Source organism: Vicugna pacos, chromosome 8 (assembly GCF_048564905.1).
Source record: "Vicugna pacos chromosome 8, VicPac4, whole genome shotgun sequence".
In the NCBI taxonomy this organism is placed as follows: Eukaryota; Metazoa; Chordata; class Mammalia; order Artiodactyla; family Camelidae; genus Vicugna; species Vicugna pacos.
In genome coordinates, this window is record NC_132994.1 from 72,606,479 (window position 1) to 72,624,078 (window position 17,600).

The window sequence follows — 17,600 nt, forward strand, 5'->3', positions numbered from 1 at the left end:
GGTCTGTGTGAACACACCAGAGGAGCCAAACACTTTAATATTTTTTTTTGGTAGGGGGGAGGCAAAATTTAGTCATTTTACCTAAAGTGCCTTTTACTCTGCCTCTGGCAACCCAGGGTTACAGAAAACTCAGCACCAAAGGATCAAAGTGAACACTCCACTGTGTTCCCCATTTCTGCTCTCCCCCTGCACCTCACATACCCTCTGAATGGTCACACTCACCCACACATCATTCTCATTCGTATGTGTTCTTTCTCTTACGCACACACACGCACACACACACACAAACTCGCGGGGAAAGAAAGGACCGAAGCCCACTGAAGCACGTGGGGGAAAAGGTTTAAGCTCATCTTCCTCCCCATCTGGCGCTGAGACCGAACCCCCTGCCTCCCCAGCAGGGGCTCACCCAGCTTTCGCTGGGTCCCACCAAGGACGATGGCAGCATCTACCAGTCCCCCAAGGCCCCCTTTGGATGGTGACGCGTCCTGGGTCAGTCGCTGTGTTTCTGCTTGTTGTCCATGTTGCCGTAGGCGGAGCCCTTGTCAATTTCTGTGACGCCGATCATCCATCGGACCCCCATGGAAGCTGCAGGGACAGGAAGGGCAGCGAGTTAGGAGAAACTTGTAGGAACTCTGGTGAGATTTCCAAAGAAGGCAGCTGTCTGCATCTCCAGCATCAGCTGCAAGCCGGCTGACCTGGGGCACATTTCATACTTCCTGCCTCACAGCTACCCTTGAGCTTGGGCATCAGGGCCTAACTGCACCAAGTGACAGACAAGAGCAGGTCTTCTGATGGCGGGTTTTAATCCTTCGACGGTGGACACCCTGCAAGTGAACAGAATTTAGTAAGCCGTACCCCGCTTTGCCTGGGGGCTTACAGAATTCCTCTGCTTCCTGTGCCGATCCCTAAGGCAAAGAGGATTCTGTGGTGAATTCAGTGCAGTCACAGGCACCCTTCAGCAAAGCTCAGGGAAGGACACACCAGCACCTGGAGAATGCAGCGCCCCACGTCCCAACTCTGCTTTTGGTGTGAATATTGGAGCAGCAGACGAGCAAAGTCCTTGCCTCCATGGAAAGCCTCTTCTCCAACAGCGGGGTTTGGCCCAAATAGAGAAAGTGCAGGACGCACCTGAGAGCCTGGTTTAACCACTAGGAAGCCGGCAGACCGGGTATAAAACTCAGAGGCAGCAGTTAAAGCCTTCCCTCTGGAGAGGACGAACTCGGTGAGCTCCCTGGGTGTGGGGACCACGTCTTAATCGCCTTGACGAGCTGAGCACTGAACACAGGGCCCGGCAGCACAGTCCGTTTACAGTGTGTGTAAGCGTGGACAGATGGTAGTGGCTGAATCCCTCCCCCGGTCGTGACGTGCACATCTATAGTGTGAGCATCGAGTCTGTGAAACATCAGACACGAAGCCGGCGGAGTCCACCCAAGGTACAAGGCACACACAGACCCTGGGTCAGTTACAAACGGGCCACTTGCAGCCTGGGGCCAACTCCAAACAGGCCAGGGCATGAGCCCTCGTCCCCGCGTTAGAACTTCTGTGCAGCGGAGCTGATGATACTGTAGAGTGAACCACAGATGCCAGTGCCGGAAGGCTTGTGGGAGGAACAAGACAGAGCAATCAAGGGCAAAGTGTAGCAAGGCTGGGCTCACGGTGGCGAAGCCCTGGGGAGACAAGAGCAGTGGGTTCCTCCAAAGCTGGAGACACCCCATGTCTCTCAGGGACAGTGCTGGGCCCTCTGCTCACCACACATCGGGGCGGCCCTTCCTCAGCCTTTATCTGAAGGAGCCCAGCTTCCTCCAGAGCCTGAGTGTTTACTTTTCTGTTACTCCTACAAGCAGAAAGGCTGGGTCCATCCCCATCCCACCTGGGGTCTGGCAAGTGCAGGTCCCCGCACACCTGGCCAGCGCTGCCGCAGGCCGGCTGTGTGCAGTGGCACCCGGTGGCCCCACTTCAAGAACAAGTGCAGGCAAGCCTGGGGCTAGGAAGAAATGGCAGTCACCTGAAACCACATACTGGTCAGATAAAGCCCACGTGGATGAGTGAAAACACTGGGTTACCCGGTACCTCCATTCCATGTCCCTACACGTGGCAACCGAGGAGAGGCACCTACGCTGCCCCAAAGGGGCGCTCTGAATGGCAGAGCCTTTGTCAGTTCCTGCTGGACCCCAGGAAGTGGTCTTCCCCGAGCCCAGGGAAGCGGGAGCCCATCCCCGGAGGGGTGCCCGTCCCCCGAGGGGTGCCCGCAGCACCGCTGGGCCCCGGGGGCGAGGAGCCCCGCCCGGGCAGAGGATTCCCTGCGGACCTGGCTTCTCCCCGCCTGTCGAGCTGCAGGATCTGCGCAGGCCCCCTGCCCCCACCCCCGGCCGGACTCACCCACGAAGAAGAGCAGGACGACGCCGGCCAGCGTCAGCGAGGAGCCGCTGCTGACCATGTTGACCAGGAAGCGGAAGAACGGGTAGAGCAGCAGCGAGGCCCAGAAGAGCCAGTTGACGAGCGTCCAGGGCCTGCGCGGGGGCACCATGGGCGTCTCGGGGAAGGTGCCGGTGCGGGCGTACTCCTCCTGGAAGGCGTCCTGCGGGCAGAGAGGCCGCCTGACGCCCGGCCGTCCCCTGCCCGCCGAGCCCGCGCCCCGCCCGCTCTGACCGCGTCCCCGACCGCGTCCCCGGGGACCCGCGGCTGGGACCGCGGGCGGCCCCGCGGGACCGGGAGCTTCTGAGACCGGTCAGACCAGGGCGGCCTCCCGCCTCTTGCCCGTCCTGGGCCGGCGCCGCGCACGCCCAGCAAAGCGGGTCCTCCCCGGTGTGGCCCAGCGCTCCCACATACCAGAAACTTCTAGCTCAGGTGCTTCATTTCCGCTTTTAACAACGCGAGATAGACATGTCTCAAGTAGATCATACTTTTCTTCTCTCCCAATCAGGATGTACTGAATAGTAACAATCAGGATGTGCTGAATAAAAAACGCTTTTTTGACCCTCGGGGTCGTGATTGTAAGTCTGCAAATGGGCCATTTTGGGAGGAGAACCTCTGGCCCTTCCCAGGGTTCAGGGGCTCTCCCCTGCGGCACCCCCAGTCCAGCTCCACTTCTCTCCTTCCACTCTGCCTCCACTCTGGGGGCACCGGGGGAAGCTCTGCCCCCCCTTCCATTGCATGAGGACACAGCAGCCTGGACGAGGCGGACCAGAACCTGAAAGGGCTGGCACCCCCATCTCGGACTCCTGACCATCAAGCTCCAGAACCACAAGAAATAAATTTCTGTTGTTTGTAAGCCACCCAGCCTGTGGCATTTGTTGTAGAAGCCTGATTGGACTGAGACAGGAGATACTTCAGTGCCTTAAAAAAAAAAACTGCCTTATTGGGGTGTCATTTACATATCATAAAATTCGCCCGTTTAAAATATGGGCAAGTTTTCTTCTGAATTCTTTTCCTCAGTAGCCTTGATGGTGGTTCTCTATTGTCAGGTTACAGTGGGGCGCTGATGGTGCTGCTTCTGTCTCGTTTCCCAGGAAGACTTGATTAAGGCAAGATCTTTTATCTGTACCTCTCACAAGAGAAAAGCACTCCCTTTTCTAAGAGTCAGCAGGATTCAGAATTTTGTATTCACTCCAGTCTTCTTTCTCTCTGGTTTGTTTAGAAAACTAAACCTCAGCAAGACCTCCACCGCTCCGCAGTGACGGGGCGGCCACTAGGGCTCTTGCTGGCCTCCCGGGCTTCGTCCCTGGGACTCTGTGACTTGGCTGGGTGGGACACAGGTGCCTGGCTCAGGGCCAGATGTCAGCTCCCGCTGCAGAATGTTTGTGGACTCTCTGGGCTGTGTTGTTTCTTAATAAAGTCCACCCAGCAGGGGGAGGACCTGTTAATGGTGCTTCCATTTTTGGTCTCCGTGCGTTACCATCCTGTGGCACTGGAGCCGGGCACTGTATTTCATGAAAAGAGACTTGATTTGTTCCTAGAATGAAACAACCCAAAGTCTACAGGAGCAGGAGATCCTGCTGACAGAGGACAAGAGCCCGGAGCCCACACTGTGTGCAGGAGGACACCCGGGCTGGGGGACCCACGTACAGCTGGATTGGCTGGGCTTGCCCAGCGTTCGACCCAGCAAAATAAAGTTTCTCTTATGACCCTGCGGGTAGAAAAGGAAGAAAAGGAGAGGAAAAAGAAAGGAGGGTAGGCAGAGAGAAAGAGCTGGTGCCTCTTTGTAAGCAAGTGCAGGCAGGGGGAGATGGCCTCTGGGAACAGCACTCCGAGGGCTCAGCCTGACACACAGGCAGTATGCTTGGGGCTGTGTCCTTCACAAAAGACTATGCCTCGGGGCCAAGCCCACCACCCTTGCAAAGAGTGTTGCCCTCAGTATAAGATAAAAAACCATCATCAGCTTGAAAGCCCCTTCATTCTGATCCCTGAAGGCCATAGTCACAAAAGACTATGCCTCGGGGCCAAGCCCACCACCCTTGCAAAGAGTGTTGCCCTCAGTATAAGATAAAAAACCATCATCAGCTTGAAAGCCCCTTCATTCTGATCCCTGAAGGCCAGTACTCTGGCCTCGGGGACCCTGGGTACACCCACAGGACAGCTCAGAAGATTGCTTCTTTCACTCACATCTTAATTTACACCACAAATGGCTAATTGTTAATCCCTTCAGCAAACTTCAAATGATAACCCATGGAAGTACTTGAAGTTAGAAATGGAAAGTTAGAATTTGTCCAGACCACACAGTTGAGAAACCTTGATGGCTCTGGGGGGAGGAGGGTCTGGGATCATACATCATCCTGAGACGGAGGTCATCTGGGAGCTGCGCGTCCAGACAGAGCACAAGGGGCTGAGGCCACACCCCAGAGCTGGTGGGGTCCCAAATGCTGGCATATAATATACACTGTGTGTTTCCTAAGTGCTAGATTTGTCCCACTGAAAGGATGGCCCTGTTCTCACAGCTGACACCCTCCCGCTTTCAGAGAGTGGACTTCCTTTTATGCAAGTCCCTGCTGGACTGCCCACTGCCCACTTCCACATTTTGCAGAAACTTTTCTTGCCCAGGAACTTGAAAAGTCTGCGAACTGCAGCTCCCAAATCCCAAACCTGGAGTCAGCAGAACTGCCTTTCACTGCCATACATCAGAAAGGTGATGATTAAAAGGGAGCCCCCTTTGACCGGCGTGGCGGGGCCATGCCAAGCCCAGACCCACGCGCTCCTGAGAAAACGGGGCCGACGCAGAAAGCCCAGGATGCACGCGGCTCCCTGACATCGTCACGCCTCCTCTTGGAGGCCCCACTGACCACTGATCAATGGCTGCCCCTCAAGGGAAACGGCCACCCTCCAAGGCCTACTCATGACACGGAGTGTGGGCTGAGGTCCCAGCCTTCCACGGGGAAAGGACCGGCTCCAGCCCCGGCTTTGATAAGTGAGCTGGAAGGTGGGGGCCGTTCCCTTGTTCTCTGGACCTTCATTTCCTCAGCGCTAGCGCGAGAGCTGTGAACCCTTTCCAGAACCCCTTCCCAACTGAGCACTGCCCCTTAGCGCAGACCCGGTTTCGATGGAAATCCAGAGACTGTGACATGAAGGATAAAGGCCCATGTGGCTTCTCCATCGGAGAAGCTGCAGATGGAGAAGCGCCTCCTTCGAGTTGCTGGGTCTGGGGCCACGTTTGTTGTAGATTTGTTTGTGCGGCTCTTTACAAAGGGATTCACTGCTTTGGGCCTTTTCTTAGCACGTTTTTCTTCTTACAAACAACAGCACTTTTTTCTAGTGCTAAATGATTAAACCAGAAAACCGCACAAGGAAAATGCTGCCTCGTGTAGGAACACAGAAAGGAAGAACTTCTTATGTTTTGTGTTTCTCAGAGGGCCCAGGCCTGCATTAGCACAGAACCTCAGAAACTCAGAATCTTCTTGTTAAAAAGCACCAGGCAGGGCACTTCCATCACGGGTCCTCAGACCACCCATGTCAGCAGCAGCATCCTAGAAACACACCTTTTCCAGGTTCCCCTCAAACCTGAGTAAGACTGTCCAAGGCTGAGGCCCAGGAGTCCACACAGTGTCATGCTCTGGTGACAGGTCAACCTGTCCCTCTTTACCATTCGTAAGAGGACACCAGAGAGCTTTGCCCGTAAGCCATCCAGGAAAGACACCAAAAGGGCAGGCTTGGGAGAGCAGGGCCTTAAAGGCATCATAGGAAAATCACTTCCTTGGGAACACAGGAGCAACTTCTTGCTAAGAGAATCCAAGGATGTTGGTTCCAAAAAACTGAACCTATTTATAAGAGCAGCTCTGCTTAATTTGATGGGGGAAATTTGGGAGTCTTTGGGACCGAAATCCTAACACATTCTCCAGGGTCGGATGAAAATTCTTATTCAGCTGGAGCGCAGGCCGCCATGAGGTTCTGAGTAACTCTTGAGCAATGGGGCGAAAAAGACGCAGTGTCCGCCAGTCTGTCTTTGTGGAACAGGGTGGAAGGACACCTGAAGCCTATGTATGGGATGTGTTTGCTTCCAGGTGGCGAGCTGGTTTGGGTTTAAAATGTATGATGGATCAGAATCAGGAGGTTCTTCCTGGTCAGTGAGACCTGGTCCTAAACGTGCCTTCGTCACCAGGGAGAAGCTCAACTTTTCTCCTTCGTAAGATTAAGCAGTTCGAGCGATGATTAGGCTCCCTCTGCCCTGCACGTCTTTGAGGAGAGAAGCCACTGAAAGACGGGGCCCTCAGAGGAAGGAGAGAGTGTGGGGGGTGGGGGCTGGGGTGGGGGCTGGATGGCGGACAGGGGTCGGCGGGGTGGGACAGGACAGGTGGGCGGCACTGCAGAGCTGACCAGCCAAGGTGAGGCGCACCCCTGTGCGCCTTCGTCCTGCTTATGCTGGTGACGTTTGACGACCAGACAGGCAACCGAATTGTGGACCCGGAAGCCACCACTGGTAAAGACACCCCCACACCACAGGAATGTCTTGCCTTCAGACCAGCGGCGGGAAGACAGACCAGGGCCTTTTGTTCATCTTTGATCCACTACACCCGTACGCTACTCCATTCTTTCTGTGAGGCCCCCTTTGAAAATATTTTGCGACGTTCTTTTCCCTCTTGCCCAGTAGAGCATCGGCTCTGGGTCGTACCCTCCGGTTGGAGCTGTCACCCAGTGGGAAGGGTCTTGCCTCCGCTGTCAACCCCCGCGGCCCCAGGGCACCCACGGCTGCGGCCAGGAGCAGGGCCGGGGGTGCCGCCCGCCGCCCACCGCACTGACCTTCTCCTGGTAGAGTTTGTGCAGCCAGGCTGAGCACTCGGCCTCGTCCTCCGGGACTTCTTCTAAAGGGATGCGCCTGCAAAGCAGAGGGCAGCTGGCAAGGAGGAGCCCCCACCAGGCGCCCCGAACACGCCTCCCAGCACAACGCCTGCCGTCCTAGGTCGCCCAGATGGCGGGGGAGTGAAGAGGGTGATCTAACTGACGAAAAGGGCGGGCGGGGGGATCCTCATCTGTATCCGGGGAACGCAGGCCCGACTGCAGTCACGGCCCACGAGGGAGCGTTACCATCACTCGAGGAACAGCCTTGTGCAGGTAAAATGATCTTACACACACAGCTCAGGGCCTCCCCAGGCCCCTCGGGCCCAGCTGGCCGCTGCGTGGAGCCCCTGTCGGGTGTCACAGGAGCCGAGGGGACAGAACCTCCCTTTACTTCTAGGAGAGGGCTTCTGGGAAGGCGGGTGGTCTCCGGCCTTCTGAGTGAGGCCCAAGGCCGCTGTCGACCGCACCGTGAGAGAAGAAAACAGGAGTGGCCATGGTTCTTTCCTGTTCTCAGGGGGAGCCAGCTTTGTTTCCAGGTCATAAGCTATTTGACTGAGGCTGTCAGTCCCCCAGTACATCTCTCCGAGAGGTTCAAGCTTTAATCTTCATTGTGCTGCGTGGTAATTTAACATCTGTGACGTCTTTTAAAAAATACAGGCAGACGCAGAGATATTGTGGGTTCGGCTCCAGACCACCACAGTAAAGCGAGTCACACTGTTTTGGGTTTCCCATAAAGTTTATGTTGATGCTACACTGTGGCCTAGTAAATGTACAAGTAGCATTATGTCTAAAAAACAATGTACATACCTCAGCTAGAAACACTTTATTGCTAAAAAATGCTGACCATCATCTGCACTTCAGTGAGTCATAATCTTTTTTGCAACAGTGACATCAAAGATCACAGATATAATAATAATGAAAAAGGTTAAAATAGAGTGAGAATTACCAAAACGTGTCACAGAGACATGAAGTGAGCAAATGCTGTTGGAAAAATGGCGTGGACAGATCTGCTCAAGGCAGGGTTGCCACGAACATTCAATTAGTGAAAAAAAATGCGGTATCTGCAGAGTGCAATAAAATGAGGTCTGCCTGGAGTCAGAACATCCTAGAATCTCAGCTCGTCTCCAGTAAGGGGCACTTCAGGTCATCCTGGTCTGGCTTCAGGGAGACAGTCTGCCCCCTGGGAAGCCAGCGCCTTCCCCAAGCCTCCAGGTCGGGTTTCAGTGCGTGAATCACCATTGTTGCCCTGTCTGCAGGGCCTCCTAGCTGATTCCCCCTGACCTCGATGACCTTGCAGAAGACTAGGGTCAGACCCATTGATAAGTTGATCAAGAGGCATATCTAGTTTGCCTAATAGCTTGTGAAATGTTTTCAATAAAATAACAGCTTGGAATATAACACGTGAAATGCTAAAATGTTCTCCACTGGCTTCCAGGCCTCTCTGCAAACTATAAACACAGGCTTTTCTCTGTGTATATTTCTGGGGAGTAAACACGTCCTCCAAGAAAAGGGGTCGATAAAATCAATTCTCACACTCAGTTCAAAAATGACTATAAAATACTGTCTTTTTGTTTGTCGGAGCTCTTTGATGAGAATGAATCTGTGGGAGACTCAGGAAGTGGCCAGGCAGACCAGAGGCGTCACCGAATGACTTACAACGGCGCACAGGTCTCTCTTAACATAAACACGACTGTGGACATGTTCGAGTCAGCATAGACTGCCGACCAGAAAATATTCATAGCTTTCCCCGCAAGAAGGGCTGCGGGTCGTTTGTGATGTATTTGGGACGGGCACGCTATCTTCTGGAAAGGAGATGGAGCCAACTTACCTAACGTATAAATCTGCGTGGTATTTCTTTCCATTGAGGACTCCCAGCAGTGTTGGATTTTCATTATTTCTGAAATTGAGTGTACAGTCATATACAGCTGAAACTATAAAAAATAAAACAAATACAAGGCAGTATAGAGCGTGCGAACCCAGTTTCATTTTGCAGATACACACACTGGAAAACAGTTATCACATTGCTAGCTGATTATCCTGGGATGAAGGGGCTATGGGCTTACTCTTCATGCTTTTTCTACACCGTCCAAATGTTCTGCATTAGCACACACCACATCCTGTCACCAGAAAAGCGCACTGTAACTTAGTAACGGAAAACAGAATTATCACGGAGGTCAGATCAGTTTAAAGCGATACTGCAGTGTCCCAGCCAGAAGTCTACAACAGGTGCCAATATTTAAACAAGGATCACTGGTAAGACAAATCAACGCAAAGAATACTATCTAAGGATGTGTCTGAGTTAGGGCAACATAACCATCCCATGCACTCTCTTTCCCTAAAAACTAAGATAGTTATCAAAACTTGAATAAGATAACTGGAAAACTCCCGAGGAACTGAACGATAGTCAGTTGAAACATGGCGGAGAAATAAGCAAGAATCTGTGACTTTAATCCATCCATCAAACGGTGAGCGACCCTGTCAGCGTGTGGGAAGTACGTCAGACGTCACTGCTGCAGCCCCAGGACCTGGCCAGGCTCGATGAGTGCTTCCTGGACGGCAGGACAGGAGGACGCGTGAAGGAATGAGGATGGAGGAGCAGGGCAGACATGGGAGTGGGGACAGCGTCAGGAAGACGGGGCTGGACAGAAAGAACCGGAGTTTTGGAGTCAGTCCGGGTGCGGATCCCAAGGCCACCGTTTCCCAGATGTGGGATCTCCTCTCGGACAACCTGTCAGCCTCCTGGAGCCTGGTTCTCCCGGAGAAGTGGACTCCCGGTGACATCAGCACTGCCCAAAGGGCCTGGCACAGGGCTTGTGCTCCTGAGACTTTACTGAGAGCTTCGGAGACCTGCTGTTGCTGCCCACAGCGCGAGCGTGGTGGCAGAGGATGGAGAGCCATCTGGTCTGGCTGGGAAGAGGGGGAAGACTCACGATTCAGGATTCAAAAGCCACCATCCATTTTCTTCTACCTGCTGCCTGACCACCATGTGGGCTCTCCAGGGGCTGTTCTAGCAGCTCGAGCGTCTCAGTCAAGGGGAGAGGGTCCCACTGATGGGCAGGAGAGCCGGCCCATAGCTCCCACCCCGTCGCCCCAGGGACCCGAGCCTGCTCTCCTGTCTTCCAGCTGGTGGAGAATAACCTTCAAGGTGATACACCGTCCAGCCTTGTGGAGCATATGGTGACACAGAGTGAAAGGTGTCCAGGCCGCGTGGGGTTCGGCTGTGGGGTCGCAGGTTTGGGAGCAGGAGAGGGCAGAGCTCGAGTCTTCAGTGGGTCTTGCTGGCCATTCTTACGTGGGGGCCTAACGCTTGCAACAGTGGTGAGGGTGACTTCAGTGAATCAAGGATGGGGGACAGCCCCAGGGGCACCCGGGCAAACACCCTGAATTTGCACAGTTGCCTCCTTTTCCAGAAAAATCCCAAGGTCTTGAAGTGACAGGAGCGGGCCAGGCACTGGAGCCATGTGCCTGCAGAGCCCGAGAGGGACAGAAGCCCCCCACCAGCCCGCAGCCTGGATGGGACCCCAGCCTGCCGTGTGCTAGCAGAGTCCCTGGAAAGAGGTTCCTCATCGCCCAGCCCCAACTTCCTCATCTCTAAATTGGAAGTAAAAAAAAAAGTTTCCTTCAGTGCTTCTGGTAGGCACACACTTAGGCTGGGCTATCTGTGAGGTGCTTTCACCGCCGGGCGAGTCAGAAGTGCCCTGCTGTTACAACTATGATTATGGTTATGATTCGGAGGCTGGGACAGTCTGCAGAGCTGGGCAGCCTTGCCCCTTCGGCCCGTAGGCAAAGCTCAGTCAGGGGGTCTCACTGGTCAAACCCAGACGGGGAAAAGCAGAACTGGACGCTGGCCACCCTCACCTGGAAGAGAAGGTGAGGGGCACAGGGTCAGGAGGCGACCCTTGACCACAGCCCACCGTGTGATCAGGTGTTCATTACGTGCCACGCCTGACGCTGAGTCTGTCCCAGAGTTCTCACTGAAGCCTACTTGCAACCCTAAGAGGTTTTACAGAAAAGCAAACTTAGGATCCATCCGAGAGGGGAGGTGACTTGCCCTGGGTAGCACAGCCGGTGAGCGGAGGAGCCAGGCCCGCCACCAGGCCTCCTGAGCACCTGGCTCCGCTGGGTGGCGCGGCTGCTCACAGCTGTGTCTCGGAGGTTGGAGGAGCAGCAGGTGGGCATCCTTGTCCTGGTTGCTGGGGTCAGGTGTGGGGCGGCAGGGAGCTCACTGACAGGCAGGTTCTAGTCTTTGGGGTGAATCCAGAGACAGACAGGCCTGCAGACAGACAGCTGGTGGCCCTCTGTGGCCCGGTTCCTTTGGGAGGCCTGGGCAGGGCAGACAGAGCATGGAGGCGGCCACGCCTGGCAGGACCTTGGTTCTGCAGGCTCCTGGGTCTCCAGGACCCTCTGACCTTTCCTCTGCCCCCGGTGCTGTGAGGATTAGAGGTGGTGATGCAGGCAGCACGAGGACAGTAAGGAGCAGCCCGGGGATGGAGGGGCAGGAAGGAAGCAGAGGAAGAATCTGCACGGAGAGAAATCAGAGTTGCCCGGAGCAGTCACGGGCCTGCAGGCTCTGCACGTGTTAAAGTCAGACTCCATCCGCAGGAGCCGGGGTGGCCAGGTCTGCGTGTTCACAAAGCTCCCGGTGGTCCTGCCGCCCCCAGGCGTGCTGACAGCACCGCAGACAGGGCGCCGTCCACGCCCGCATCACCCCACCCAAATCCCCAACACAGACAGGCAGGCAGAGGGTGGAGCTGGGCGCCCAGAGACCACGTTTGGCAGCCTGCACTCTCCCTGCAGGATGTCAGCCTCGGCTGGCGCACAGCCGGCACCGGGGACATGTAGAGGCCCATGGGCCCTGAGCTCCACCCGCCCCACCACCCTGGAGACGAGGGACAAGGGCAGTGGGCTTCAGGCAGCTGCAGGGCCAGAGAGTGAAGAGCACAGCGTTTCCAAACTGAAGAGACGAAGACAAAATACTGGAAACAAGTTGTTTTTGTTGCTACTTGCTTCTCATTCTCACCTATGGTAACTTGGGGCTTCAGATTCAGGGCCAGCCAGACAGACAACAAGGTCACAGAGCTCATTGGCTGGAGGCGGGGGGGGGGGCAAGAGATGGGCAAGAAATGTCAAACAAAGCAAAACAACAGATACCTGGGCTAACCACAGCCCTGCAGTACCTGCGCCGAGCAGCAGAGGGCAGTGTTGGCTCAGCATGCATGTCAGCGTGTGTTTGTGGTGTCTGCGTGCACGTGGTGTGTGCGCGCTCGTGCAGGCAGGGGCCACTCCTCCAATGCCGGGCGCCCAGACCCTGGCCAGCTGGGTGTGGTGCCAGCCTGTGTCCCTGGCTTCCCTCCAGCCTGCTCGCCATGGTCAGCTGGGGGACCTGCCAGGGGAAAGGCTATTCCTGTGGGTCCTGGGGCTGGGCTCCCCTCCCCGCAGGGAGGGGGACACGGGGTCGTCCTTACCTACATTTCTCAAACTCCTCACGGTGACGGCGAAGCCCTTGGTGCGAGGCAGCAGGTGGTGCTTCAGGCTGGGCAGCCCCTTGGCCTGGGCCACCTGCATGCTGATCTGGTGCTTCTTCTCCGTGAACCGGGTGCCCTCACAGTGGATCAGGAACTGGAAGGGACAGGTGGCCGGAGAGAAAGGGTTCACATCTGAGGAGGCTTAGGAAGCAGAGGGGTGTGTGTGTGTGTGTGTGTGTGTGTGTGTGTGTGTGTGTGAGACAGGGACCTCTGCACCCGTGGCTGGAAGGGAAGGTTGGGGCAGGGGGAGCTCGGGGTCACCGGGCTGTGCAGGTGGGAGGCCAGGCCTGGATGGGGCCGCACTTACGAAGTACTTCTCAGGGTAATCCCGCAGGTGCAGCAGGCTCTTGGAGACAGTCTTGCGGTCTTGCTCCCACTTGCGCGTGCAGAAGACCATCTCGGTGAAGTACCACATCCAGCCGATGATGGGGACGTAGGCCAGCTCCTTCTTGGCCAGGACTTTGGAGCCCTGAAACAGAGGGGGACCCAGGGCATCCGTGAGCGGGGGCAGGGGCCTTTCCCCGTGGCTGCCGGAGATCTAGAAGGAGTGAACACACACTCTAGGCCCAAGCAGGCAGTCCCCGGACTCAGGGGTCAGGGAGCCACTGACCTGGAGCTGCCTCACTGGTCAGCAAGAGGTCAAGGTTTTGCCAACTCTGATCCACAGGAGGGGGAGCCAGGGGGCTGGCTCTCCATGGGGAGGGTGGGCGTCTAGGCAGGCACCAGGAGCAGGTGGGACAGCCGAGGGTGGCGGGGAGGCTGTGTCATCCCCCATCAGCTCACACGGGTGCACAATGCGCTTGCTCAGCCCATCATGCTATCACTGACCTCACTCAGCCCTCAGCCAACCTGCTGGCTCTGTAGGCGGGCGGACCAGATGCTACCCTCCTTAAAGACTATAAGTGTGGCCCAGAGGATGGCTGGGAAGTGGCAAAGAAGAGAGGTAAACTCAGATCAGCAGATGTGCTGGGACCACTCCACCCATCCCCTGGCCAGCTCGTCCCCAAGGCTGCAAGTGGCTCAGGTCCCTACCGGGCTGGGGAAGACCAGGAACCCAGGGGGCACAGGGGGCAGGGGAGACACAGGAACAGCTTTTGATCTCCTGGATTGAGTCCTATTTTTCACCCCTAATTTTGGAACTGGCCAAGATGCTCCTTGAAATAGCCGTCATCCATCAATGGCACAGAGGATGGTGGCAGTGACGTGGACAGGCGGGGGTCTTAGCTGTGTTCCTGGTGACAAGTGTCTGGTTACGCCTTTGCACCCGCGAGGCCCGAAGCGAGAAGAGAGATACTTCAGCCAGGCCCTGACTCATCTCTCCCCTGTCACTCCTGCGACACCCAAGAAGCCACACCCCCCACCCACCCACACAGACCAGAGGAAGGTGTGAACAGCCGCTGGCTCTCTTTACCCTAAGAAAACAACAAACATCTTTCCCATGGGGAGAAGAAAAAGCACAGATAACCATTCAGGTGCAGCCTCTCCATGTTTTGATGGGTTTCGGTTTTGTTTCTCCCACATGCAAATTCCCTCAAAGAAAACCAAGCCACCAATCTGGGGACTTGCCCTAGAGGACCCAGAGGCGAGACCCTGGAGGTCAGGACGAGGTGAGCCCAGACCCCTGGGTGAGGGATGAGGCAGTCCCCAGACTCAGGGAGCCACTGACGAGGAGCTGCCACACTGGTCAGCAAGCGGTCAAGGTTGTGCCAGCTCTGCTCCGCAGGAGGGGGAGCCGTGTGCCAGGCACAGGGACACTACACAAATTCTATTGAATTTTCAACCAGTAAGAATAGGTACACCCATTTTACAGATGATCAAACTGAGGCTCAGAGATGTTAAGGAACTCACCCAGAATCACAGACCAACCGCTAGGGAAACTGAGAATTCAGGCCGGGTTGTTTGTTCAGAGGCTTAAGTCCAGGATAAATGTTAGTGGACATATAAATGTTCATGAGTGTGTGGCCTGGGCTGGACACGGAGGGTCACCTGACCCATCAGCCATTGGCTCCTCTTCTTTCATTTACAGACTCTCTGTTTAGTTCCAAAGGCGACGTGTCCAGGCTCCGGGAGTGACCGTGAGTGATGCTGGCCCAGCCCCGCTGCCCGCTGGACGCCTTAGCTGAGTGTGGACACATGACCCAGCCCTGGCCAACGTGACTCAGAGATCTGCCGTGGGCTGCTTATGTTCTGAGGATCCTGGGGAGATTTTGCTCCCTGAGGAAAAGGGGGACAGGCCGGAGGCCCCACTGGTTTCTGCCATCATCACGGTTGCTGGATGTGTCACGGTTTTGACTATTATGTCGCCACCCTGAGACCCCAGCCTAGAAATATTGAGGCCACCGGGGCCTCTGTGCCACCTGGAGGAAGGCATGTAGCCTGTGGAATCAGGGTTTCTGGGTTTTTTTTTAAAATTTATTTATTATTATTTTTTAATGGAAGTACTGGGGTTTAAAATAAGGACCTTTTATGCACGCTAAGCACGCGCTCTACCACTGAGCTCTGCCCTCCCCTGCTGGAACCAGGGTTTCTGCACATCTCGGGCTCATTTTGTGACAGTCAGTCATGTGACTGTGAATACCTTTCCTATACTCAGCTTTTCTTTTTCAACATAGGGTTCAAGTCCTTAAAGGGTGGACTGATTCTCCTGACTCCTGCTTCTCATGTCATAAACGAGAAGGAAATGCCTGTCACTCAAAAGCACAAAAACAAACTGCCTTCGGATCGCCACTCCCCCCAACTGGAGCCATTTAAAAGCCCACCCCCTGTGCCCACGGGTGGCTTCCAGTCCGCGGGAGGCCCCTCGACCTCTCCTCGGCCCTCCTCCTCCTTCAGCAGGGATGTTCTCATGTTCCCTCATGCCTGTGTCTCAGCCGCCTCCCTTCTCACAGCCTTTAAGATGAAAATAAAGCAGAAAATCTTCACCAAGGAACTGAACTGACTTTCTCGGTAGGCTAGGACTATTAAAAAAAATTACATACTCCTGAACTCATTCCAAAAATAATTGGTGGCAATTTGAAGGAGTTATAAACGGTGATCTGCTCGATAGCCAAGAGGGGATCACACACTCCGAAGCCGCGGCCCTTGGGTCCGGAAGGTGAGTGGTCCCGTGCAGCCGGCGTGGCTGTCTGCTGGGGAGAAGCCCTCTCGGGGGCATTTCCTATTCATGGGTCCGTCCCATGGGACCCAAGCGGGTCTCGGTGGTTGGCCTTTGATGACCTGTTGCTAAAAAGAAATGGCAGTTTGGACAGTGCTGTGGGATGTAGGAGCAGGCAAAGGAGGTGACCCCAAGAGTCTATTGTCCATCACTGTCTCCTGGTCTTAGAGCACTGAAAGCCATTTCAGTGACCCCAGTGGAAGGGTTCTGTGATTTACAGTGTATCCCATACATCGTACAAAGTATAGCTCGGGACCAAATCTGCTGTGCCACCTGTTTTTATAAATAAAGTTTTATTGGAACACAGCAACTCTCTTTCGCATACACATTGCCTCCGGCTGCTTTCATGCTCCAACAGCTGCGCTGAGAAGCTGTCACCAAGGTTATATGGTCCATGAAGCCAAAAATATTTACTACCTGGACAATCACATTCAAAGTCTGTCAACCTTTGATTCAGAGCCACTAAAATTTGTTTTCTATGAATATTTAATGGCTGGAGAAATGCTTTATATAATACTAATTTTTTTTTAAAATGTAGAATCAAAGCTGAGTTTATAGTCTGATTATGACTACATGGAAAATGGTAAAACAGAGGAAAGTAACAGTAGCTATAGCTGTACAGTGAGAGTAGAAGTGCTTTTCAAATTTTATTAGATTTTCCTATTTTTCTTTTGTTTTTTTGAAATTTCCACCTCTGGGGGATGATGGAAGTGTGAGCTATCTTGATTGTGGTGGTGGTTTCATTGGTGTGCACATCTATCAGAATTCATCCCACCGTACATCTGAAATGTATGTAGTTTGCTGTGCAGGAATTGTACCACAATAAAGGCGTTAAAAAACCATGGAAATATTTTGCAGTGTCCTCTAACAATGCCATCTTTAAGAAGCGATTGACATCAGCACATTTTCAACCATTTGCTTCTGGAACATGAGGTTCTGGATCAAAAACAGCCAATTTGTTTTTGATGAGCAAGAGGAGCACAGGGGACATTTCTGCTTTGAGCTGAATTCACCATCGTTCAGCCTTCAAATTCTGGATGTCACTGTCAGGCCTAGGCCTTCAGGTCGGCTGTGTTTCCCCGACGAGCCTCAGCAATCCTGGCTGTATGTGAGGAACGGCGTACTCACCTGCAAGTGTTGCTGTAAAGCTCTAGTAACAGATGGAAACAGACACGAAAGCTCCCAGTGGAGGACAGGACACACAGGTGTTCGATGACGTGGAGCCACTGTTTTCACCACAGAACAGGCACAGCGTCTGAACGTGCCGTTTAATTCACCACGTGCTGCAGGATGCAGTAGTGACAAGAGCTGTGCTCCTGAGAGCGTCCCCTGACAGGCACTGCGCTAGATTTACAGGAGTCACACATTTATGGCCACGAGACCAGAAACTTACTACTCAGATATGCTTACAGGAAGCTTAATATGCTGTCAACGTCATGACTCCCCCAGGCCAGGCAACGGGCTCCATGGTGGATGGTTATGCCTTTAAGAGACAATGTATAAGAAAACATACCAGTTTCATTGATTCTAGATTTATTTTGAAAGTACCTCTGAGGGGATTTACTGATGAGTTAGATTTATCAGCAGAGCCATCTAGGTACAAGCGTATCTAGAAAATAAAAAATGTTCCCAGGCAGCGTGGAGTCATCAATCCG

The 17,600-nt window shown here is 54.3% G+C and overlaps 1 protein-coding gene across 12 annotated transcripts in view; it reads right to left on the bottom strand.

Annotated features, from left to right (window-relative positions):
* Positions 1 to 318: 318 nt before the first annotated feature.
* AGPAT4 (1-acylglycerol-3-phosphate O-acyltransferase 4) overlaps positions 319 to 17,600 on the bottom strand; it is a 109,100-nt gene continuing 91,818 nt past the window's right edge. For 8 of the 12 annotated variants that reach the window (XM_072966135.1, XM_072966140.1, XM_072966142.1 and 5 more), the window contains 8 exons: positions 13,099 to 13,260; positions 12,732 to 12,885; positions 9,095 to 9,197; positions 7,228 to 7,303; positions 2,830 to 2,953; positions 2,380 to 2,578; positions 696 to 824; positions 499 to 585 (listed from right to left, as the gene is read on the bottom strand). In XM_072966135.1, the coding sequence (XP_072822236.1) occupies positions 728 to 824; positions 2,380 to 2,578; positions 2,830 to 2,953; positions 7,228 to 7,303; positions 9,095 to 9,197; positions 12,732 to 12,885; positions 13,099 to 13,260 (915 nt within the window). In that variant the 3' untranslated portion in view covers positions 499 to 585; positions 696 to 727. Of the gene's footprint in view, positions 586 to 695; positions 825 to 2,379; positions 2,579 to 2,829; positions 2,954 to 7,227; positions 7,304 to 9,094; positions 9,198 to 12,731; positions 12,886 to 13,098; positions 13,261 to 17,600 lie in introns of those variants that run through there. The other 4 variants (XM_072966144.1, XM_072966146.1, XM_072966143.1 and 1 more) reach the window with 3 other exon arrangements.